Below are 24,854 nucleotides of genomic sequence, written 5' to 3'. Positions count from 1 at the left end.
CTAGGTAATGAATCCCATTCTCATTAGCAATACGGTGAGTATAAAAGTGGAACGTTAAAGCCTGTACTTTGTTCGTTGAAGGTTGTCTTATTCATTTCATTGTTTTATGTCGCTTTTCATTTTACTATTTTTTTGTTTTGAGAGAGGGGGAACCTTAGGGCCACAATATGCAGATAAGCAACCGGTTCGCAAAGGTTCACGGGAAGAGCCCCGCCCCTTCCGGTTCCTTTCTCAATCTGAACTGTCGCGAGAGTTCATCCGCCGAACGCCGGAAGCCGCTAGTCGCTCCACAGCGGCCGAAGGGGCGGGCTCGCAGGCTGAGGGAACCTAATCTGGTCTTGGCTCGCTCGGCGGTGCAAGATGGCCGACATCTCTCTGGACGAGCTCATCCGAAAGCGAGGAGCTGCAGCGAAGGGGCGGTGAGTGGCCTTTTCTCCCTTCGGGTTTCAGGGTTCTCGTCTTAGCGGGGCTTAGGGCGGAGGAGGGAGCGGCCCGGGAGCGACGCGGAGGGCAGGCCTGCGCCCGCCCCCTACCTCAGCCGCGCTCCTCATTGGCCCGGCCGCCGCCGCCGCCGCGGGCCAGGTCGCCCGGCCGCCCACTGGCCGCAGGCGCCGTCGCTCCGGCTGGCCGGAGGCGGCTGGTGGGGCCGCCGCCGATGAAGGGGCAGGACTGCTGGGCCTGTGCGAGCGGCCCGAGAGGCGGCCCTCTGGGGGCGGAGCAGCGGCCGCGGACGGGACACGCTGCCCCGCGGCCTGCCTGGAGTCCGGAGGGTCTCCCCGGCGCAGCCCCCTCCTCCTCTGAGGAGACGGGCGCGGCGCTAAGGTTTCAGCGCGGCCTTCGAGTTAGGACGACTGGAGTTTCTCGGGGAAGTGACTTGCTCAGACTCTCCGGGTCTGTTCCTGCCGAAACCGCGACCCAAAGTCAGACCTTTAAAATTTCCAAATCCTTCGTCCGGTTCCCCGCTGTTCACACGCGCGGCCCTTTGTGAGGCATTTCAGGTTCTCGGGGGCTCTTTGCCGCCGGCGCGCAGGCCTGTCAGCAGCTATTAATGTTTTCCAAATGAGGGGTTTGAGGTGGAATTTGCCCGCGGCCGCGTAGAGCTCAGAGTGGGGCCGAGTGCGCTCTGAGAGTTAGCCTCAGGCGTGGGCAAGACAAACTCGGGGGACGGGGCGGGAGGCCGGCCGTTTCTTGATAACTCTCAGAGAACCCTGTTCAGTGTTGGGGTGAAGAGTCGCGGAGCTGGTTTGCAGTTCTGTGACCCAAACTTCCTCTGGACCCTCAAAATATTGGTAGTCATTTCCAGACTCTATAGGGGCTCCAGTTCATCTGTGTGAAAGAGATGGGAAACCTGGGCCAGTGGTTTTCTAGCACGCTTTAGATTAGTTCAGATGTCCTGGAGAAGCCAGGCTGTAAAGAAGGATGTTGTTTTCTCCGACAGTCGTTCGCTTGGCAGATGTTTATTGTGGCTGGAAAATGGATTCTTTTCACTGTGTGAAAGGTATCCCTCACCCTCAACCTGTACACACAGATCCATCACAACTGCTCCCGCCCCTTCCTGATTCCCCAGCCAGTCCTTCAAGAGGTTTCTGGTTCATAATAGGCATGCAGCATTAATTTCCTGTATCCTTGTTGTGGTTGTGTTGTGTGCTCAGTCGTGTGCAATTTTTGGCGACCCGATAGACATAGGCATAGACATAGGCAGCCTGTGCCTGCAGTTGGTGTTGGTGTGTGCAGTGTCTTGTGTTGGGCCTTGGGTGGGACTGCAGGAAAGGGAGGACGTGTGGATCCACGACAAGAGCAGACTCTGCAGCCAGGCAGACCTGGTCCCTTGGCAGGCCCCATTGTGGGCTTCTGTGCTTCTGTGGCCTGATGACCTCTGATTTAGGCAGTTTCCTCCTTTGTAATAATGGTTCCAGGTAGGTGGTTGAGAAGAATAAATATGAGGATGTAAGAGTGTATGTTTTAAACTTTGTACCAGATAGTAAGTGTTCAGCAGATGGCTTTAAAGGAGTAGAAACCCAAATCCCTCCTCTCGGGGGTCCTAGAGTCAGACTGCCAAGTTTCAGTCGCACTTGCCATGTAAGAGTTACTTAACCATGCCATGTCTCTCTTTTCTGGTCTGTAAAACATGGGTAATATTTATTGGGTATCGTCAGGACTAAGTGAATTAATGTATCTAAAGTACTTCAGAAAACATCTAATAGGTACTAAGTGCCCAGTAGATGTTAGCTCTCATCATTATTGTTAACGAAGGCTTTTAAGGAAATATCCAGTCTTCAGTGTGATAATATTGCGTTGCTATTATATAAAGATTGAATTGGGGGAAATGCAGGCAAAGAGACAGTGTGAAAGAAACTGGACCACATGCTGGGTTTGAATTAAACCTTACTGGAAACTCCATTTTGCTTGCACAGCCAACAGAGAAAAACTAGATAGGGGGTGAGGGGGTTAGGGTTCTTGTCAAGAACTGTGAAAGGGCTGAACAAATGACATTTCCTACAGTAAGTAAATGCTGTTCTACTTGCTCTTTACTGGCACCTCGGTGTAGTGTCGGGATGTCACAGAGAGAACTTTGTGCTTAGCAATTTAGGAAGAGCCTATGACTATCTCAGAAAACTTCTTTTCTCTTCTTAAAGGAAATAACAAAGGACTGAGCCTCTGCAAGTGTAAATAACTCCTAAAAAGTCGTGGAATGTGCTTGGTTTTCAGAACAGCCATTGTGTTTTGTGTTCCTTGTACTGTATAAGTCAAGAAAGGTGTCATTACCATCATTATTATTTGGCCCTCAATTATCAGAAAGTTCTTTGAATAATATGAGATTTGAGAAAGTGGGGAATTATTTTATGATACTTCATCCAGGCTGTGGTTAGGTGCTGTCCTTCCCCCAACACAGTGTGTCTCTAGTGGTTTCAGTTCAAGACCCATAGATGAGTCTCCCCAGGGTAGCACTGGGTACCAGCTGCAGTGTGGGCCTGCCTCTCTTGTCAGTTTCTTCCTTTGGATGTAATTGGTTAGTCAAGTCACCCTCCTCTTTGGTTTGCTTAGTTCAGCCCTCAGAGGATAGCTGTCACTGCTTCCGTGCAGGTAAATGGTGACTGGCAGTCTTAGTGGGGAAGTTGGGCCTAGAGTGTGCTGGAGGTGAGTGACTCTGAGCTAGATACATATGTGGAGAATCCTCGGAGCTGTGGGGAGAGGAGGTTAGGGAATTTTCCAGTTGAGACCAGGGCTCTGCTCCCATACTCTCTGCTGGTTTCCTTATTGAAATAAGGTAAAAGAAATTAGACCTAAAACAAAGAGGAAGGAAATGAGTTGTTACGTTAGCTTGGAACGGAAGAATTAGAATTTAAAATGAAACATTTGCACAAAGGTAAGGGGATCCTGTCTTGTTTTTCCTTGTGTCTCTAAAGCACATAGTTCAGAATTGACCCTCAGTAATTGTTAGAACTAAACTCTGTTTTCTAAGATGAACTCAACACACACATTCTAACCCAGAGACTCCATGGGTTGAAATCCACTTTGAACAATTCAGGGTCCCTCCAAATCCTTTGGACTGGACATCTGTCCAGAGTCAGGGGCCACTGTGCCCACCACAGGCAGATCCAAGCAGATGAGGCATTCCTAGCCCCAGACAGACCTTCCCTGGTCATGTGTCTGCCAGGCTCCAGTGGAGGGGGTGGGGTGGTGGGGGAGAGGGCTCAGGCTCCAGTGAGTGTCTGCTCTCTTGCCCACACCACTCTTCCTAGGACCTGGTAGAGTACCTGGTGAGCGCCTGGAAGCAGTGCACAGTTGCACTGTTACAGGTATCATGAGGCAGGGCAGTAAAAACCCTCCTCTCTTCCCCTCCCAAACGTTTACTGAGGACAAAACCCCAGAATGTGTTCAGGAGCATCAGATAGTCTGCAATGGGAAGGGAGGCTGCAGTCAGTGGGAGACAGACTGGGGGTTCCACTGAGGGGTTGACCTTTTTTTAGGGAGTCCTTAGCAGTTATTGGAGCCAGGAGGGGAATAGAATTGGTTCTATGTTTTAGAGACCTGCTCCTAGCAGGAGTGTTTACTTGAAAAGTTCCTGATGGGTAATGCCTGCCATATAAGCAGTACCACTGCCTGCTGGGATGAATAGCTGTCTTCTCATGCAGGGAGAGGAGCAGTGATTTAAAAAATCCTGAACACCGAAACCCCCTAAAGCTGCTCATGAAAGGAGTTGAGAAGTGATGCAACCAGGGAACCAAATATATGTAATTGAGGGAAAGTAGCTTACGTAGGCTCCTACATCCACAACTGTATCACCTCCCTCCTGAAAATTTACCTTTTGTGCTGTTCAAGTAGATAAAAATACCAACATGGGCCATCATGGTGGTATTTCTTGCCAGGTAAGTGGTATGGTGTGTGGGTCTCTGGTGAGTCCACCATCCTTCAGTTCAGTTCAGTTCAGTCGCTCAGTCGTGTCCGACTCTCCGCGACCCCATGAATCACAGCACGCCAGGCCTCCCTGTCCATCACCAACTCCCGGAGTACACTCAAACTCATGTCCACAGAGTCGGTGATGCCATCCAGCCATCTCATTCTCTGTCGTCCCCTTCTCCTCCCGCCCCCAACCTTTCCCAGCATCAGAGTCTTTTCCAGTGAGTCAACTCGTCGCATGAGGTGGCCAAAGTATTGGAGCTTCAGCTTTAGCATCAATCCCTCCAATGAACATCCAGGATTGATCTCCTCTAGAATGGACTGGTTGGATCTCCTTGCAGTATAAGGGATTCTCAAGAGTCTTCTCCAACACCACAGTTCAAAAGCATTGATTCTTCGGCAATCTGCTTTCTTCACAGTCCAACTCTCACATCCATACATGACCACGGGAAAAACCATTGCCTTGACTAGACGGACCTTGGTTGGCAAAGTAATGTCTCTGCTTTTTAATATACTATCAAGGTGGGTCATAACTTTCCTTCCAAGGAGCAAGCGTCTTTTAATTTCATGGCTGCAGTCAGCATCTGCAGTGATTTTGGAGCCCCAAAAAATGAAGTCTGACACTGTTTCCACTGTTTTTCCATCTATTTCCCATGAAGTGATGGGACCAGATGCCATGATCTTTGTTTTCTGAATGTTGAGCTTCAAGCCAACCTTTTCACTCTCCTCTTTCACTTTCATCAAGAGGCTTTTGAGTTCCTCTTCACTTTCTGCCATAAGGGTAGTGTCATCTGCATATCTGAGGTTATTGATATTTCTCCCGGCAATCTTGATTCCAGCTTGTGCTTCTTCCAGCCCAGCGTTCCTCATGATGTACTCTGCATATAAGTTAAATAAGCAAGGTGACAATATACACCCTCTGGTCACTAGAGGGTGCCCTGTGTCCCTGGATGTAACTGGAGTCCTCATTTTTTTCTTAGTTTAAGGACAGTATTCACCCTTCCGTAACTTTTGTAGTCTTGTTCTTTGTTTTTGACCCATGCTTGATTTATTGGTATTTTAACTAGGTATGGTGGTGGTGGTGGTGGTTTTGTCGCTAAGTTGTGTCCGATTCTTGGGACCCCAAGGACTGTAGCCCACCAGGCTCCTCTGTCCTTTGGATTTCCCAGGCAAGAATACTGGAGTGGGTTGCCATTTCCTTTTCCAGGGGACCCAGGGATCAAATTAGCATCTCCTGCATTGTAGGTGGATTCTTTACTGACTGAGCCACCAGAGAAATCCTTGATTAGGTGTTCAGTTCAGTCGCTCAGTTGTGTCCGACTCTCCGCAACCCCATGAATCACAGCACGCCAGGCCTCCCTGTCCATCACCAACTCCCGGAGTTCACTCAAACTCATGTCCACAGAGTCGGTGATACCATCCAGCCATCTCATTTTCTGTCGTCCCCTTCTCCTCCCGCCCCCAACCTTTCCTAGCATCAGAGTCTTTTCCAGTGATCAGGTGTAGTGAAGTTCAAATCACATTATAGCTCTATGATTTGAAATAGTTACTCTCCTTGAATCTGTTTCCCCATCTATAAAATGTGGATGATAATCTAATTCTCAAGAGTTGTGAGGGTTAAAGGAGGTGAGTCAGAGTTTATGGATCTGCAGTTAAGTGCTCAAAACAATTAGTTGAGAGTACTTTCATTGTAAAATCTTTACATAAAGCGTGGTAGCCAGTTGTCCCTTATTGGCAATGGTAGACATTGCTTATCAAGCACAAACTCCTGTGAATTCTCAATACTAACATTTCAAACAGCCATTGCAGCTTATCAGAGAAGGGAAATTGTTGAGGAATATGATTAAATTAAGGTTGCAGAGACCTAGTCTGTTCAGACCCAATTGGAATGAACCAGAAAACTTTTGAATCTGCCCCTTTCCTCGTTTTTTGTCCAGGGATATGAATTTTGTTTTCAAGAGTCTCATTGTTCCTCTAATTATTCAAAATAGTTGCTTTCAACAGCTTTTTCTTTTCGTTTGTTTCTTTTTTGGCAGTAATGTTTAATTGAATGGTGAAATTCGGTAACTAGATTTTTGAAAGCATAATTTATGCTATGGGGTCTAGATTTGCCCAGTTTTACGGTATGGTAAGATCATTTGGTCCACACCATTTCTGTCCTTTATTGAGCCCATCTTGCATGAAATGTTCCCTTGGAATCTCTAATTTTCTTGAAGAGATCTCTTGTTTTTCCTATTCTGTTGTTTTCCTCTATTTCTTTGCATTGATCACTGAGGAAGGCTTTCTTGTCTCTCCTTGCTATTCTTTGGAACTCTGCATTCAGATGCTTGTATCTTTCCTTTTCTCCTTTGCTTTTCGCTTCTTTTCTTTTCACAGCTATTTGTAAGGCCTCCTCAGACAACCATTTTGCTTTTTTGCATTTCTTTTCCATGGGGATGGTCTTGGTCCCTGTCTCCTGTACAGTGTCACGAACGTCTGTCCATAGTTCATCAGGCACTCTATCAGATCTAGTCCCTTCAATCTATTTCTCACTTTGACTGTATAATCATAAGGGATTTGATTGAGGTCATATCTGAATGGTCTAGTGGTTTTCCCTACTTTCTTCAATTTAAGTCTGAATTTGGCAATAAGGAGTTCATGATCTGAGCCACAGTCAGCTCCTGGTCTTGTTTTTGCTAACTGTATACAGCTTCTCCATCTTTGACTGCAAAGAATATAATCAATCTGATTTTGGTGTTGACCATCTGGTGATGTCCATGTGTAGAGTCTTACAGAAGCAAAAGATATTAAGAAGAGGTGGCAGGAATACACAGAAGAACTGTACAAAAAAGATCTTCACGACCAAGATAGTCACGATAACGTGATCACTGACCTAGAGCCAGACATCTTGGAATGTGAAGTCAAGTGGGCCTTAGAAAGCATCACTACGAACAAAACTAGTGGAGGTGATGGAATTCCGGTTGAGCTATTTCAAATCTTGAAAGATGATGCTGTGAAAGTGCTGCACTCAATATGCCAGCAAATTTGGAAAACTCAGCATTGGCCACAGGACTGTAAAAGGTCAGTCTTCATTCCAATCCCGAAGAAAGGCAATGCCATAGAATGCTCAAACTACCGCACAATTGCACTCATCTCACACTCTAGTAAAGTCATGCTCAAAATTCTCCAAGCCAGACTTCAGCAATATGTGAACCGTGAACTCCCAGATGTTCAAGCAGGTTTTAGAAAAGGCAGAGGCACCAGAGATCAAATTGCCAACATCCGCTGGATCATGGAGAAAGCAAGAGAGTTCCAGAAAAACATCTATTTCTGCTTCATTGACTATGCCAAAGCCTTTGACTGTGTGGATCACAATAAACTGTGGAACATTCTGAAAGAGATGGGAATCCCAGACCACCTGACCTCCCTCTTGAGAAACCTGTATGCAGGTCAGGAAGCAATAGTCAGAACTGTACATAGAATAACAGACTGGTTCCAAATAGGAAAAGGAGTACGTCAAGGCTGTATATTGTCACCTTGCTTATTTAACTTATATGCAGAGTACATCATGAGGAATGCTGGGCTGGAAGAAGCACAAGCTGGAATCAAGATTGCTGGGAAAAATATCAATAACCTCAGATATGCAGATGACACTACCCTTATGGCAGAAAGTGAAGAGGAACTAAAAGGTCTCTTGATGAAAGTGAAAGAGGAGAGTGAAAAGGTTGGCTTGAAGCTCAACATTCAGAAAACAAAGATCATGGCATCTGGTCCCATCACTTCATGGGAAATAGATGGAAAAACAGTGGAAACAGTGTCAGACTTTGTTTGGGCTCCAAAATCACTGCAGATGCTGATTGCAGCCATGAAATTAAAAGACGCTTACTCCTTGGAAGGAAAGTTATGACCAACCTTGATAGTATATTAAAAAGCAGAGATGTTACTTTGCCAACAAAGGTCCGTCTAGTCAAGGCAATGGTTTTTCCCGTGGTCATGTATGGATGTGAGAGTTGGACTGTGAAGAAAGCTGATCGCCGAAGAATTGATGCTTTTGAACTGTGGTGTTGGAGAAGACTCTTGAGAGTCCCTTGTACAACAAGGAGATCCAACCAGTCCATTCTAAAGGAGATCAATCCTGGGTGTTCATTGGAAGAACTGATGCTAAAGCTGAAACTGCAATACTTTGGTCACCTCATGCGACGAGTTGACTCACTGGAAAAGACTGATGCTGGGAAAGGTTGGGGGCGGGAGGAGAAGGGGACGACAGAGAATGAGATGGCTGGATGGCATCACTGACTCGATGGACATGAGTTTGAGTGAACTCCGGAAGTTGGTAATGGACAGGGAGGCCTGGCGTGCTGTGATTCATGGGGTTGCGGAGAGTCGGACACGACTGAGCAACTGAACTGAACTGAACTGAAGATCATTTGGCCACCTCATGCAAAGAACTGACTCATTGGAAAAGACCCTGATGCTGGGAAAGATTGAAGGCAGGAGGAGAAGGGAACGGCAGAGGATCAGATGGTTGGAGGGCATACCAACTCGATGGACATGAGTTTGAGCAAGCTCCAGGAGCTGGTGATGGACAGGGAGGCCTGGCGTGCTGCAGTCCATGGGGTCGCAAAGTGTGGGACGTGACTGAGCAGCTGAACTGAACTGAAGATCATGGTGTATTACCTGATAAGATCACCCTACCTCCCATAGTTATAAATATCAGGAGCCTGTGGTAGGGGTACCCTGGTGATGAGAGGAGACAGATGAAGATAGGACATCTTCCTTCAGGCCCTGCTCAGATTTGGATGTGGATGTGTCTGACCCCTCCTGTGTGGTGGACCTGGTCATCAGTGATGCCTTCGTTGTCAGTGTTTATGTAGCTTGGTTCCCTTTGTAATGTCCACTCAGTCAGTGACCAGCTGCTTTCTCTTCTAGAAGGCCTTTCCTGAAGCGCCTGCAGTTCAACAATATCCTGTGGGTCCACTTTTGGGGTAAGGGCCAGAGGGGCCCCTGTGTCATGGCTCTGTGGGTGCCCTCTCTCAGCTGGGACAGCAATTGGTGGCCAGGATCCTAGGGCATGGTGGAGGACAGCGTTTGCAGAGGCAGACTTTTCTAGGAGAAGCCCTTCCAGGGCAGTCATCCTTTCTCCCATCTTAACTCCCCTGAGGCTTAGAGTAGGAAAGAGGGAAGCTTGAAATCTATTATTGGAAAGACTGTGCTCTTTGATTTGGTTTCTCTCCTGTAAGGTGGAACTGATGGCAGGTAATCTCAGAGATGGTGAGCCTAAAAGGAGAAGATAAGATAGAAGCCTGTGGGGTCCCTGACAGAACTCTTAGAGCCTTTGTCATTCCCCTGGGGCAGTATTGATGTGGAGGAGGAAACATAGGATCAACCCTCAGAAGCTCTTAGTCCTGTGGGAGATTCAGGCTTGTAAACAAATCATTGTGATGCTGCATGGTAAGTGCTTTGATATAAGTTTTGTCCAGTGCTTTGAGGGCTCCAAGAGTAAAGAAGCTGCAAGCCGTGGGCTGTTGGGGGTGCTTTCTATATTTGGTCTGCCTAGGATGTCCTTTGACACTACTCTTTCCAGAAATCCTGGAAGCCTGCCCACAGACTTTGGCCCTTTGTCTCCTGGAGCGGGAGCATGCTGATTATTTGTTGATCTGTAGGTCCCATCTGCTCCACCCCATCCCATAGTTTGGTGTCCTGTTCCTCACTGTGCTCCTTTTGGTACCCAAGGCCTCTACCTTCAGAGGTTTCCAGTGCTTGACAAGTGAGGAATTTCATCTGGAATGCTTTGTAAATATTGATGTGAATCTTTTCCCCCCATTTTATGAATAGACTTCAGTAGTAGCCCCTGGTCTGAACCGACAGCCTGTTGCTTTTCTTCGATGGGCATCATCAACAGATACAGGGAGTTGAAAGCATAAAAAAAAAACCTTAGTGGAGGCCTTACCTGCCAGTTGGTCTTGGGGACAGGGCTTTGTTACGAAGTTTCTCCATAAATACCAAGGGCCCCTCTGTAGCTACAGGTTTCTGTGGTTACCACAGAGCACAGCCTCACTATTTCCCATGGCTTCACAGGCTACAAAGCCTAGGGTAGCCCCATAGATGCTCCTGCTGCACACAGCTGTTTCCCTCTCTCTGATGGTGCTTACTGGTCTCCCCAAACACCTCATTTCTTTGGGCCTTGCTTTTTCTAGCACCTCAGTCTCCCAGAGACTACATGGGAAAATAGAGCAGGGATGCACAAGCAGTCCCACCCACCTTCAGCCTAACCTGATCGGTTCTGTAAATGACCCCTTCCACTCTCCCACCTGTTTTTTGTGTAAACCCACTGGCAAGTACTAAAGTAATTTGTCAATTTTCAAGGAAAAATGGTACTGTGCATCACTGCCTTAGGTCTGGCTCTGGCCTATTAGAGGCAGCAGGTATTTTTCCGCTGTGCTTGAATAACACAAATGAAGGTCCAGATTTGCTTTTACTGGTGCTAGGAAGACTCACCTTTGGATGTGCTTCTGCTCTTAGCAGAAAAGCTGAGAAACAGTCTCACTCCAGCTTCCAGCTGAGGAAGAACGAGGCAGTAGGGAAACCTAGAGGCTTGCTGATGATGAAGAATGCCTCCTGGGAGGCTTGGGCTGTGACGTGGGACGTGATACAGGAGCTTGTTTATTCAGCGGTTTTACCTTAAAACTCCAGGTCAGAGATTCTCAGCACTGCTCTACTCCAGGATCACCTGTGGAGTGAAAAAATGCGTATGCCCAGGCCTTTACACAAATTTTGGACTCAGTAGCTCTGGAGTGGGGTTTGGAGAGCTGTATCTTTTTGTTTGTTTTCTTTCTTGCTTTTTTTTTTTTTTTTTAAGAGAGAGCTGTATTTTTAAGAAGCTCCTTAGACATTTCTGATACTGAGCCAGGTCTGAGCAACACTTACAAAGCACAGGGCTCTGAAACAGGAGTGATCCCCACCTGCCCCTTCCCTCCCAGTCCAAGGTGGGGAGAGAAAAGAACAACGCGAACAGTTGATAATAGGCACAAAGGAGTGCTGTCCTGGAAGGATCAGAGGTTTCCAAAAAGGAGATGTTGCTTTGGGAGTCTGTGTCCCCAGGCAGGGCACCTGCCACAGGAGGAGTGTATGTGTGGCTGGAGGCTTTGTGGTGGGGTGGGCAGGTGGTGTGAAGCAGAAACCCTCAGACCCCATGGAGGACTTTAAGGATTGTACTTGACGGCCTCTTCTGTTTACTCTCAAGTCATTGAAGAGCCAACAAAGGAGTCCCAGAAGAGAATGGAGCTTGTTTAATGGAGTTTTGTTCCTTTCCAATTTTAAGTTTCTGAACTTGATGTTTTTGTTGTTTCAGAGTGTAGTAAATATATACTTGGTCCTTGTCCCTGGCATACAGTTTCTAAAACCCTTGGAGTTTCCTGAGTGGTAAGGGTGTTAGGAGCATCTTTTGCTCTAATGAGGCAGCTCTCAGTGGGCCCCGGATCATTTCAGGACAGAGACTGACCTCCAGAAAGATGGAGGCCTGCTTAGCTTGTTGAAACTTGCAACTCCACCCCCACTCTCTGCCCTGGGCCTCCAGGGAGAAAAGAGGATCTAGAGACTAAGCGATTATCATCTGTGGCCAGTGATTTGATCAATTATGCTAGGTAATGGAACTTCCATAGAAACCCTTATACAGTTGAGTTTGAAGAAATTTTGGGTTGATGAACACATCCATGTTCCAGGAAGATGGTGTTACCATACCCTTTCTCCATACCATGCCTTATATATCTCTTCTATTTGGCTGTTCTTTTTTTTTTTTTTAATTTGGCTGTTCTTGAGTTATATCATTTGTAATAAATTGGTAATAATAATAAGCAAAGTGTCTTCTGGAGTCCTGTGAGTTACCCTAGCAAATTATGTAACTTGGGGGGAGGGTCCTGTGAACCCTCCATTTTATAACCTGTTGTCAAATGAACAGGAAGCCTAGGACTTGAAATTGTTCTCTGAAGTGAGGGCAGTCTTGTGGGACTGAGCCTTTAACCGGTGGAGTCTGTGCCAGCTCTAGGTAGGTAGTGTCAGAATTGGGCTGTGAGACATCCAGTTGGTGTCTTGAGAGTTGGAGAATTGGTTGGCGTGAGGAAAAAACCTACACATTTGAAGTCACAGTGTTATGAATAGAAACAGTTCAGGCAGAGTGATTATTTTTCTTTTCTTCCAAGTCTTTATGTCTTTATTAGACTTCAGACTCTGAGACAGACCCATGTGTTGACTTTCTTGGTCCCAGCCTGTTGGGGGTGTCTACCTGCCCTGGAGGCGCGAGACTGTCATAGGTCAGCTGGGCGCCCTTTGTTGATCATTGACCCTCTCTCAGCCTGTGTCTTCCCCTGTAAAATGGGCATAATCCTGCTCGCTTCACAGAGTGTTGAGAGGGCTGATGGAGAGCAAGGATATGAAAGAATTTTGGAAACTGAAGTTACTCTTTGGCTGCGTGGGGTTACGATATCTGGGAAATATGCTTATTTCATTTGGTATTGTTTAGATCTATGCTAGTGTCTCAAAACACCTGGTCTGGGGTGCAATTTTGCACAGTCTTGCCTAATGATAGAAACCACCAGGCCCTCCTCCCTTACTTTGTTTACCATGCAGACTTAAAAGGCGTAAAACTATGAAAGCAGTCTCTGTATAGACTTAATTGTTTTCTCTAAGAGGAAGCAGCTTTCTGATTTCTCCAGGACCTCCTTTGTTCCCAGTATTACCACGACTCTACTGCTACCACAGACTACTGTTGATATCCAGATCTTCTTAATATTGCAGTTTTTATTTGCAGGCTCAATGCCAGACCAGGAGTGGGAGGTGTCCGATCTCGCGTTGGGATCCAACAGAACCTTCTTAGCCAGCCAGCACGCACAGCCACCTTCCAGCAGAGGTTTGACGCCCGGCAGAAAATTGGCCTCTCAGATGCCCGCCTCAAGTTGGGAGTCAAGGATGCCCGGGAAAAGCTTTTGCAGAAAGATGCTCGGTTCCGGATCAAAGGGAAAGTGCAGGATGCCAGAGAGATGCTGAACTCGCGCAAGCAACAGAGCACAGTGCCCCAGAAGCCCCACCAGGTTGCTGATGCCCGGGAGAAAATCAGCTTGAAGCGGAATTCCCCCGCTGCCTTCATGAGCCCACCCATTGGGACAGTGACCCCTGCTCTGAAGCTCACTAAAACCATCCAGGTAGGTTGAGACTCCTGCCAAAAACTCCTTGAAACTGGTAGCAACTGTGGAATCAGGCAGAGACTAGGTGTGTTTAAGCAAAATGACAGTCCCCCCAACTGTTTGCAGAGTAACCATATGTGGAGGCAAGATATCATCTGTTTCGTGTAAAAGAAAATGGGTGGGGTGGTGGTGGTGGGGATTTGTCCAGAGAAATTAAGTGACTTTCCAGGTGAAATAGTGGTAGAGGGAAGAGAGTAGAGGACAGACTAGTTGAGCTAGTGCTATGTGCAGACACTGAATATTTATTTCTCATGCAACCCCAGTTATTACCAGAGTTTATAAAAGAAGTATCTAAGTCTCAAAGATGTGAATCTTTGTGCACAGTTACATAGCTGGTCAGTGGAAGCATCAGGATAGAAGCCCTCTCAGACCTGGCTCTTAGTGCAGAGTCCTGGCCACCTGCAGAGCCACTGCCCCAAAGGGAATAGAAACAGTATCGTTTAATCTTCACAGCAACTTTGGTAATAGGAACTACTGAAGCAGTGAACATTTATTAAGCCAGGTTCATTGAGCCCTGCAGGTGCATTGTTACATGATCTCTGGGATAATGAGTCTTCCTGTCGCTTTCCTGCTTTACGAATGAGGCACTCTGTAGGACCTTTTACCACAGACCAAAACTGAATGCCCACCATATTAAAGTTCATTTATCCCCTACTTGTAGAGAATGCATGTAGGCCAAGTGGGATGAATTATGACCGCTGGGTGTTTCTAGGTTCCACAGCAGAAGGCCATGGCACCAATTCATGCTCATCCTGCTGGAATGAGGATCAATGTCGTCAATAACCACCAGGCCAAACAGGTGGAGTGTATGTGTGTGTGAGAGAGAGACTGCACACAAATGTGTGTTTTGATATGGTCTTCCAAGTGGGTTAACTGAGGCCTGGCCCAGGGTTCCAGTTTGAAGAGTTGGAGGTTGACACTTTTTGCTGTTTATGAGTTTTAAGAAGAAATTTCTTAAATGCATAGAAGCAGAGAGGCAAATTGAAAATCTTTTTATTTTTTTAAAGTAAAAGTAGTGTGTGCTTACTATAGAAAATTAGCAAAACAGAAAGACTGGGCGGGGAGTGGGGGTAGTTCTTAAGCTGTGGCTCTCCATAGTGAGCCCCTGTTGAAATTCTTCCCTGAGTTCTTCCTGTGTTTTTCTTGTTTGTATGTGTGTATATGTGAGAGAGATTATTATTTATTTAATGAATAGCTGTTGTTTATGTTGTGATTATGTTGTTATCCAGTTTCATATTGTTCTATTTTCACTTTATAACTCAAGCATTTTTCTGTGGTTTGCATTTACTGTAAACATTTTAATAACTGCTTGATCCGTTGAGTAGACATTTAGTTAATTTCAACCATTTTCCTGTAATTTTCACTGTTAGACATCCTTCTGTGAACATCTTGAAGGCTAAAGCTCTTTCTACAATTTGAGTTTATTTCTGTAGACCAGATTGCCCGGCACAGACTTTCTAAGCCAAAGGATACAAACAGGCATTTTAGGGATCCGTAATAGATATTGCCCACTTGTAGAAAGGCACTTCTGATGTACCTGAAATTTCACAGCATTTTCATTTGGCTCTTACACACAGGGAGCCTGCCAGAACTGAGCCCCATTCGCCCAGGCCAGTTTGCCCAGGCACTCCACGTGTATCCACTTCTCCCTTCACCTCGCTTAATTACTCCAGCTCTTATCTCCCTGCTGTCCTTACTCCAAATGTCTGCTGAGAGCTGCATGCTACATTAGCATGTATTTCTTTATTTTCAGAATTTATACGACCTGGATGATGATGATGATGTTATAGCTCCCATTCCTACTAAACAGATGAAATTTGCAGCCTCAGGCAGCTTTCTCCACCACATGGTATGTCATCTTACATTCTTACACTCTTTGTGTGTCTGATCAGGTGCATGGGAGATGTGGAGAGTAGGATCTTTCAATTCAGAAATATTTCCTTATTTGGGTCCTAAGATTATCAGAACTGGAACTAATTTATGCAACCCCTGGTTTTTATAAATACTGAGGCTTAGCATGTCTGTGGACTTGTTCAAGATCCGACAGACAGTGAAGTGCAGGCTCTAATTCCCAATTGCCATGTTTGGCGACTTCAGGGGAAATGTGAGTGATCCCACAGGACAGAATCACATTTTATTTCCTTTAGGGTAGGACATTCTGCTGGTTCCCTTCCTTCTGTGGTCATCAGCTGTGGCCCCATTCTTGAATATGGATTCCATTGGTTGATGTGTTAGCAAGAATAAACTGAACCTTCCCTGAAAGCTCCACCAGGTGCAGCCTGTGTGGAGGGAAAGTTTGATGGATGTTCTGCCGTGCAGAGAAGGAAAGAAAGCAGTATATCTGGGAACATCAGGGAGCTCTGCACTGCTCGGCTCAGTGCTTGCAACCAAATCACACATAGGCGAGTGGGTACTCACGCCAGTTTTAGTCACTGCACTGAATATGTGGACCAATTTCCTGGTTACCCTTGAAGCTCTTAACTTTGAAATGTGAAGCTGAGTGATGCCAGTTTGTTACAAAGGGGCTGAGCCTTTCTAGTCATTAGAGTGCTTGTGTCTGTTACCAGGGGGCCTGTCAGCTAACTCAGTTAGTGGCTAACCCTAATTGGAAAAATCTGTTTATGTTAACTTATTCAAGAGTTCCCTTTCTCCCCACCCTATGAGATGGGTACTGTTACTATCCCTATTGTATGGACTAGGAGTTAGATACAGAGAGGTTAAACAAATCTGCTCAGCTTGTAAGTAGTGGATCTAGGATTTAAGCCTCAGCAATCTGGCTCCCAGGCCACATATTAACCACTGCACTCTGCTGGCTCTTGAGACTCAGAAAACAGCTTGAGAAGTGTGGGATCCACACTGAGTCACCTGGGTTGGGAGAAGCTGGTGAATTAACTCTGTTCTATCATTTGTCTCTCTGGCCGCTGCATTCCTCCTTTCTCCATGAATCAATGCCTGGTAGACACTGTCCTCAGTCAGCAAGACCACTAACACTAACCACTTCTGCCTCATGCATTTTTTTTCTCCAGACACATTAAAACCAGACAGTTCACTGGTTTATATTTCTAAGGGATCAATTTCCCAGTTAAGGGTAGCAGGGGAGGGAGGGAGGGAATGGTTTCTGCTGGTTTGCACGTGCTGACTCTGCTAGCATGCACCTGACCATCTGGGAGCTGCAAAGGTGAGCTACTTGTGGTTCCTCTATATGACCAGAACAGGGACCAAAAAGCGGGAGTTTGGGCCTTATTAAGAGTGACTTCCTAGTCCCAGCCAGCCCATGGTGATAGAAGCATATCTGAGAATGAACTTGACTCCAAGCTTTTGGACTCTGACTAACTCCAGATTGTAGGTTTTTATCAAGTCTACGTGGTAAGGCTGAGCTGTAGCTCCTGTTCGGGAACTGCCTGGACGCTTCTTGCCAAGGGCTCGTGACACTGGAACGTGGCTTCTGCGAGCACATGTGCAGTCTGCTTTTCTCTCCTCCCATCCCTTCCCTGGCAGCTGGTACCTTTCTGGCTTTAGATCAGTAACGGAACTGGGGAGGTAGGAGGCCTTGAAATTGGGGGTCGTCAGTCCCCTAGGGTATCTGGGTCCCTGGCTTCTCAGATTCCTGTCTGCCTCTTTGTTTAGGCCGGGGTGAGCAGTTCCAAGCTCTCCATGTCCAAGGCCCTTCCTCTCACCAAAGTGGTTCAGAATGATGCGTACACTGCTCCTGCTCTCTCCTCCTCTGTTCGGACAAAAGCCTTGACCAACATGTCCCGGACATTAGTGAACAAGGAGGAGCCCCCCAAAGAGCTGCCGCCTGCAGAGGTGAGGTGAAGGTGAAGGAGAAGTGTTCACACTGGTCAGGAGTCAGCCTGAGCTGGGTGGGCAGTGCGCGTCTCGTTCGGTCCTCATAGTGCCTCTGTGAGGTAGGTGTTGCCACCCCTGTTTTACAAGTGAGCAAACCATGATCCTTAGCCCCCGCCCTCAGAGAGTCTGCAGGCAAGCAGGTAGGGAAAACAGAGCTGCAGACAGCACTGTGTCTGTGGTACAGCACAGGGCTGCCAGGAGCACTGAGGAAAGAACATCTCATTCCACTGGGGAAGTACAGGAAGGCTTTAAGGAGAAAGTACCATCTGAGCTGGATGGGTCTTGAAACATGAGTGGCATTCTGTGCAGGGGTTCAGGCCTGAAAGGGCCTGGAATATTTGGGAAACATGAGAAGTTCCATTCCTTAGCATTAGGTGATGGGGACATGATTAGAGGGGCCCAGCTGTGATAGGAAACTTTCCATAAAGGTTTCCTCTGGGCCTTCTGGTCATTTGCTGAAATGAGTTCTGCCTTTCAAGCACAGCTGTTCTCTGGTAACGTTCTGTTCTATGGTAACATTCTGTTCTCTGATAACTTCTGGTAACGTTCTATCTGTGGCAGCCTGTCCTCAGCCCTTTGGAAGGCACCAAGATGACCGTGAATAATCTGCACCCTCGAGTCACCGAGGAGGACATTGTTGTGAGTACTGTGGCCTGCCAGAATTTCAGATCTCAAGCCACTTCTGTTCCAAGGGTCCCCAAGACTACCCCCAGGTTAGCTGATTGTCTAAGAGGACTCACAGGACTTAGCATAGCGTTGTGTCAGGGCTGAGATGCATTACAGGATGCAAAGCAAAATCAGCAGAGGGAGACAACTTGTGGAGGGAAAGCTAGAGGAAAGCAGACTCAAACTTCTGGAGTTCTCTCCTCTGGGGAGTCACACAGGATGCACTTACTCCCCCAGCACTCAGTTGTAAGACACATGTGAAACCAGGGAAGCGCCTTAGAGACTCAGTCCCCAGAGTTTATCTCAGGGACTAATCACATAGGCACCGTCTGCTTGCCACATACCAAAATTCCAGACACAAGGAAATCAAGTGTTTGGCGTGAACCACATTGTTGGCACAGTTCAGGTGCAGGTTGCCACTCTTACCAGCTACGGTGATGAGCACCCTCCCGGAATCAAAGATTCCAAACGCAAGTTAAGGGTCAACCTTGGAAGCAGGCCTTCCAAAGGAGAGCAGGCAGGCCAGATATGTTAACCCCTTTTCCTCATAGCCTGTAAACCAGAGCCAGAGGAATTCCCTGATGGCCAGTGGTTAGGACTCAGCATTTTCACTGCTGGGGCCTGGGTTCAATCCCTTTATTATTGTTTTTAAAGATCTACTTTAGGCCATACTGCACAGCATGGCCTAAAGTAGATCTTTAAAAACAATAATAAAAGTAGGATCACACTTAATATTCAGTTTTGTGTCTTGGTTCTGATACGTACCATTTTCTCTTTTATCATTGGAAATCATTTCAACGGCCTTTTCACAAATCTTCCCTTTGTCCTCATTACAACTTTGTGAAGGCAGTTGGAGGTGAAGAAATGGTATGGTTGTTAGTTAGCCTTTGCAGTCTGTATCTATACTGTGTTCCCTCTCTGACTTCAGTCTCTTCATCTGAGAATTGAGGGATTGGAGTAAAGGATGATGACAACACGTGTACAAAGCACTGCCTTGAAAATGGGTTCAGTTGAAACCTCTCAATCTTGCCAACCAGGATGGTTGGTCACCCTGCATTGAACTGCAGAATTTGTGTTTCTGATTCCCGGGTGATATATTAACCACTCTTTGTCCATCCATGTTGACATCCAGTGGAGCCTACATGTTCATCCCTTTTCATGACACAGCACTCCTGACAGAAATACCATATTCCATAACTGTTACCCTTGTGGAGGAAGTGGGCCCTGAGGCAGGAGGACTTTGGGGGTGACTTGAGTCACAGGGATCCCAAGGCTTATGAGCCCAGCACAACTCGTCCCTTCATCTGGCCCCAGGTTGAGGCCTCTGAATGTCCCAGGAATACTACCTGATGTGGAGCCTTCCTGAAATCTTGGCTGCTTGGCATGTTCAATCATAGTGAAGCCACCTGTCAACCCAGAGCCCTGTCTGAAGTGTGTGAGTTGCAGGCAGGGAGAACAACCACCTGAAATTCTTCCCCAACCCAAGCCCTCTTGTTCTTCATAGGAGCTTTTTTGTGTTTGTGGAGCCCTGAAGCGAGCTCGGCTGGTCCATCCTGGGGTAGCAGAGGTAGTGTTTGTGAAGAAGGACGATGCCATCACCGCGTATAAGAAGTATAACAACCGGTGTCTGGATGGTAAGTCAGAGAAAGCAGCCTCCTCACCTTGATGCTGCTCGCCGCTCACAGCAGGCCTTCGGGGGAGCCCTCCTCTGGGACACGTGGGTGACATCCTAGTCTTTAAGCTCTCCAGGGCCTCCTGTGTACTAAGAACAAGCAGTGATGTTTTGCTTTTAATTGAAGTGTGGTTGATTTACAGTGTTGTGTTAGTTTCAGATGCACAGCACAGTGATTCAGTTATGTATGTGTTCTTTTTCAGATTCTCATCCCTTAAAGGTCATTACAAGATACTGAGAATAGTTCCCTGTGCTATGCTATGCAGTAGATCCTTGTTGCTTATCGCAGCCTTTGCCTTTTGATTGTATTATTTAATCCATTTACATTTTATGTGGCCTTTTTTGCATTATATAAGTATTTTTTAGTGTAGCATTTTAGTTCCTTTAATGATTTTTTCCACTATATTTTTTGAGTCACTTTTATACTTACTACATAAAATGCAAAGTGGAATCTGGTACTTGTAAGGTTAATCTTTCATGGACAAAGTAGAAATCTGAACATTTTTGAATTTTTTTTCACTTTATTTTGTACCATAAACATTTCCCCTTTCTACTTGCTTCACAACCAGTTTGGGTTGTTTCATGCTGTGTGTACTTTCTCCCTTACATGGATTTTGATCTCCTCTTGCATGAAGCAGGGTCTGTTGCCAGTTTGCTTCTTGACACTGTCATTACCAAAGTTTCATGGACCTCATAACCCTCATAGCCTTTAGGCTTTGTTGAAACCTGACAGCCTCAGCCCTAGCTGTGAAGCCAGAGCTGCCAGCAGTGGGTGCTTTGACTCCTGGTTACGAAAGTGGCAGTCCCTGTCCTTCCATGTGAGGAGCTGAGGGCTCATGGCAGAACTTTTTCTTTTTTGGTTTTTCAGGGCAACCAATGAAGTGCAACCTCCACATGAATGGGAACGTTATCACCTCAGACCAGCCCATCCTGCTGTAAGTTCCAAAGGCAAAGGTGCTGGGAACCAACCATGTGGGGCTTTTCTGCTTGCTTACTGGGCATGATCATCTCTCTGTTCTGAGGGTTGAAATGCCTGCATCACAGCTCCATTCCATTTCCTCTGCTCTGAGAGCAGGGAGCTGACTAGGAAGCTTAAATTTGTACAGAGTGGGTTGTTACATCATTTCAACTGGAGATTGACCCCACAGGGGCTAACTTAACCTCATTCCCTGCCTTATAATTTAGAAAGTGGAGAGCACACTGTTTGTATGATTGGATGTTCATCGTCAGATGAGCAGAAAACCCACCTCCTCATGATTGACTCTTCTGGGGACTGTGCTGGGTGCTCCCCCTTGTTTTGTTACAGACCCGGTGTAGTGCCTGGCCCAGGACTGGGGACTTTTTGAAGCCTGAGATGCATAAAATGTCTAGATTGATATGTAAAAGGAGTTCCTTTTGAGGAGGAGACAGAGACCCAGGGAGAATATTAGGCTTGCCACCATGGGTGTAGTGGGGGGCAGCCCTGTAATAGACTTTGAAATTTAGAAAGATTGCAGTTTGAACCCTGGATATTGAATTGTGTGGTTTAGATAAGTTTCTTAAACTGTGTTCCAGGATTAAGTTGTATTCTGAAAAATGTGGGTTTTATGACCTAGTGGATTTGGGAACCCCTGGGCTAGACTCAGTTAAATCTGCTGGACTTCTCAGAATGTGTGATACGCTGATGTGTGTTTGGCTATCCTTGAGGCTTAAACTTAATACCCCAGATCTTAGCAGGCTGTATCTCGACTTTTTGGCAAATTTAAAGAATGGTAGGTTTGCTATAAGAAATGGGGTAAAAGGGTATGGAAAGCATTATGTTTGGTACCTAGCTTATAATAGATCTCCAGCTAATGGTGGGACCCTTCTCCACTGAAGGGGGACCCGACAAGGATTTTGACTCTTCTTTGCTCTCTACAGACGGCTGAGTGATAGCCCCTCAGTGAAAAAGGAGAGTGAGCTGCCTCGCAGAGTGAATTCTGCCGTCTCATCCAACCCTCCAGCCGAAGTGGATCCTGACACCATCCTGAAGGCGCTTTTCAAGTCATCGGGGGCCTCTGTGACCACACAGCCCACAGAATTCAAAATCAAACTTTGAGCGGGGGAGCGAGACAGCCAGAAGCGGGGGCAGAGAAGAGTGGCTCTGTTTCCCTAAACAAAGGTTGTGACCAATGGGCCATTGGCTGAGGGCCCCCAAGTGCAGGAAGGGTCACCGGGGGTAGAAAGCCTCCTCACTGGGTGGCATCCGCCTTTCTGTGTTGTGTTCTGCCTTGTGCTCTTCTGTATGTTAACGTTTCCTGTAGTACGTTTCTTCTCTCTCCACCTCATCACCAAGGTAGACTTGTGTTGTTCAGAGTGTTTCCCCCTAAACTCAGCCCCAAATAGATTTTTTTCAATCTGGAAACAGTGCCCTAAATTCTCTGGGTGGCCTTCTTGTGGCCCCATAGAAGGCAGGGCAGGGGCTGTTTGAAGGATACTGCTTTCTTCAGGGTGAGGGTTGACTCCCCTTTCTCTTTTTAAAACTTCCCAAACAAAGTAGGGAATGGAAGCCCCTGCCATCCTAATAGGAACCACATCAGCTCAAAAGCTCTGCCACTCACTCTCCTGGTCAGTGGAGATGGCCTAGGTGGGTATCAGGTCATGGGCTTCTTGTCCTCTCCCCGCAGTTGGCTCCAGACCAGTGCTTTCTGGAGAGAGCCCTGTGGCAAGGGCAGGGTGAGGCTACTGCTCTGCTAGGAAGAGTGTACCCTAGTTCTTGGTTTGGGGGACCCTACTGTCTCAGTCGACCCAGAGTAAATTCTTGAGCTTACATTTCCCCTTCTCCTCAGTTGTGCCGAGTGGCCCAGCACAGCCTTCTGAGTGTCACTGCTGGGCGGGGCTGCCTTGTTAGCCCCCCATTTCTCACCCAACCTAGCACTCGTCACACTTGGTTTTGATGCAAATGCCAGCTCTCTGCTAGTTGGGTTTTGAAAGGGTCTGCCTCCTGTTCTGTGACACTGAGGACCTTGGGGGTTGTTTGAATAGGGGATGTTGGCTTGCTCCAAGATGTTTTTTTCCTGGCCTCAGGTTCATGTGATAGTCAGGGATGCTGAGAGGTGGCAAATATCCAGCAGCCACCAGGGGGCACTGCCTCCACTGCTGTGAGTGACCTGACCATCCTGACCAGAGGGGCATTTTCCTAACTTGACAGAGATGGGAGGGGAGCAGGAGGCGGTGAGGAGGGAGTTGAGAGAGTGGAGCAGCCTTTCCAGGCAAGTGGACAGGTTGTCCCCTCAGTGTGGTTCCAGGCATTGGGGGCACAACTCTAGAACAAAGGGGGCAGCCCTGAATACACCAGGGCAGCATTACTCCAGGGGCGTTTATCCTCAGTTTCTTACTGGTTTGTTGGGACTGTAGAGGGAATCCAGCCTAGCGGAGCTGGTGAGTCTTGGGGAGCAAGATTCTGTAAGTAAATAGTGTGAAAGGCACAAGCCTAGAAAGTGGAAGGGGGACCTGAGACAGAGTTTCTCATGACTTACTTGGGGCCAGTCTAGCAAAGAAAAACCTGGAAACTCACATTTCCACAGAGTTAGATCAAGCAGCAAGGACCTAGGGTTTTAACTCAGCTCAGTCCTCCAGCTCTGAGGTTGCCCAGGCCTGGGAAGTCCAGGAAATGTGCCTGATGGTGGTCCACTTTCCAGTACTGTGAGGAAGGCTGCTTTTGTTCCCTTTTTGAATAGGTGCAAACTAAGTTCTCTTCATCAGCTAGAAGACATTCCTCCTACGCTTTCCCCTTCTTGACCACAGAGAGTGTCCATAAGACACTAGGAGCTGGCTTCTCAGGTCTGGAGACAGTCAGATCACTGCTTGGACTCTGCGTTCAGTAGGGAATGTAACTACCCTGCCTGTATGCCTTTATCCTCCCAGTGGCTCTCTGGACCTTGTCCTCTGGGTATCTGTGTGGTCCATTGCCGGGTAGAGTCTGCCCCCCTGTTCTACAGGTGTCATTATGGGAAACAGAAGAGAAGGTGGTAGGCCAGTCCTTGTGTCCCTCTCCACCTCCCACTCCCCTACATTCCCCGTCTGTCTCTTTTTTTTTTCCAAAAGGAGAGGAAGAGGCATTAAGGGATGGAGGAGACTGTGTTACTTACCCATTTCTGAATAAACATTTGTTATTCCTACTTTTGAGCTGTCATTTCTTAAAAGATGATGTTAAGGGGCCTCTTGGAATTTGGCACCAGAAAGCAGAGATTTGTCTCTGCTTTGCTGCTCACCAGCTGTGACCTTCAGACAGTTCCTCACAGGACTCTGAACTTCGGTCTCCACAGTGGAGAGAATATGAGCATGACTGTGTGGGAAGGACCTAGCACAGGAACTCAGTACCTCCTGGGCCTAAAGTGCCTCACAAGTATAAGCATGGTCAACTCGAACATAGTTAGGTCTATTAATAAGGAAGAGGGGAGTCGCCGCCTTGAAGTTACACTTACGGGTAAAATTTACCTCTTAGATCAACTATGTACTAGAAAAAAATTAGTTGGTAGGTTTTTTATTTTGTGATAAAATATACATAAAGTTTATCATGCTAACTATCTTTTAAGTGTACTCAGTGGTATTAAATTCACAAGAGTTGTACAACCATCACTACCATCCATCTCCAGAGCTTTTTCATTTTATGGAGCTGAAACTGTCTCCATTAAACACCAGCTCCTCATTCTCCTTCCACCCTCCCCCAAGCGTCTGGCAACTACTAGTCTGCTTCTTGTCTTCATGATTTTAACTACTAGCATAGGTGGACTCATACAATGTTTGTCTTTCTGTGACTACTTTCTTGAGCTCCAAAGTCACTGCAGATGGTGACTGCAGCTATGAAATTTAAAAGACACTTGCTCCTTGGAAGAAAAGCTATAACCTAGATGGCATATTAAAAAGCAGAGACATTACTTTGCCAACAAAGTTCCATCTAGTCAAAGTTATGGTTTTTTCATCAGTTGTATGGATGTAAGATGGACTATAAAGAAAACTGAGCACTGAAGAATTCATACTTTTGAACTGTCCTGTTGGAGAAGACTCTTGAGAGTCCCTTGGACTGC

General features: G+C 46.8%; 1 protein-coding gene across 2 annotated transcripts; it reads left to right on the top strand.

Annotated features, from left to right (window-relative positions):
* Positions 1-261: 261 nt before the first annotated feature.
* On the top strand, positions 262-23,945 carry POLDIP3 (DNA polymerase delta interacting protein 3). Of its 2 annotated transcripts, XM_055395261.2 has the most exons (9): positions 262-419; positions 13,187-13,577; positions 14,332-14,418; positions 15,373-15,468; positions 17,247-17,426; positions 18,030-18,107; positions 19,639-19,768; positions 20,675-20,741; positions 21,706-23,945. In XM_055395261.2, the coding sequence occupies exons 1-9, from the start codon at positions 361-363 to the stop codon at positions 21,881-21,883; spliced, it is 1,266 nt and encodes a 421-aa protein (XP_055251236.1). In that variant the 5' UTR covers positions 262-360; the 3' UTR covers positions 21,884-23,945. The 2 variants fall into 2 exon arrangements, with proteins under 2 accessions (XP_055251236.1, XP_055251238.1); XM_055395263.2 differs by lacking the exon at positions 14,332-14,418.
* Positions 23,946-24,854: the final 909 nt, after the last annotated feature.

The sequence above is a fragment of the Moschus berezovskii genome, chromosome 6 (assembly GCF_049115385.1).
Source record: "Moschus berezovskii isolate FMDL1 chromosome 6, NW_MosBer_1.0, whole genome shotgun sequence".
NCBI classification, from domain to species: Eukaryota; Metazoa; Chordata; class Mammalia; order Artiodactyla; family Moschidae; genus Moschus; species Moschus berezovskii.
The sequence above is the reverse complement of the archived record's forward strand: the minus strand, read 5'-3'. Positions and strand labels throughout refer to the sequence as shown.

Coding starts and splice junctions, on each gene's coding strand:
- POLDIP3 (XM_055395261.2), top strand. CDS start 361: ATGGCCGACATCTCTCTGGACGAGCTCATCCGAAAGCGAGGAGCTGCA. Junction 15,469..17,246: donor GCAGCTTTCTCCACCACATG/GTATGTCATCTT, acceptor CTCTTTGTTTAG/GCCGGGGTGAGCAGTTCCAA. Junction 19,769..20,674: donor TAACAACCGGTGTCTGGATG/GTAAGTCAGAGA, acceptor TTGGTTTTTCAG/GGCAACCAATGAAGTGCAAC.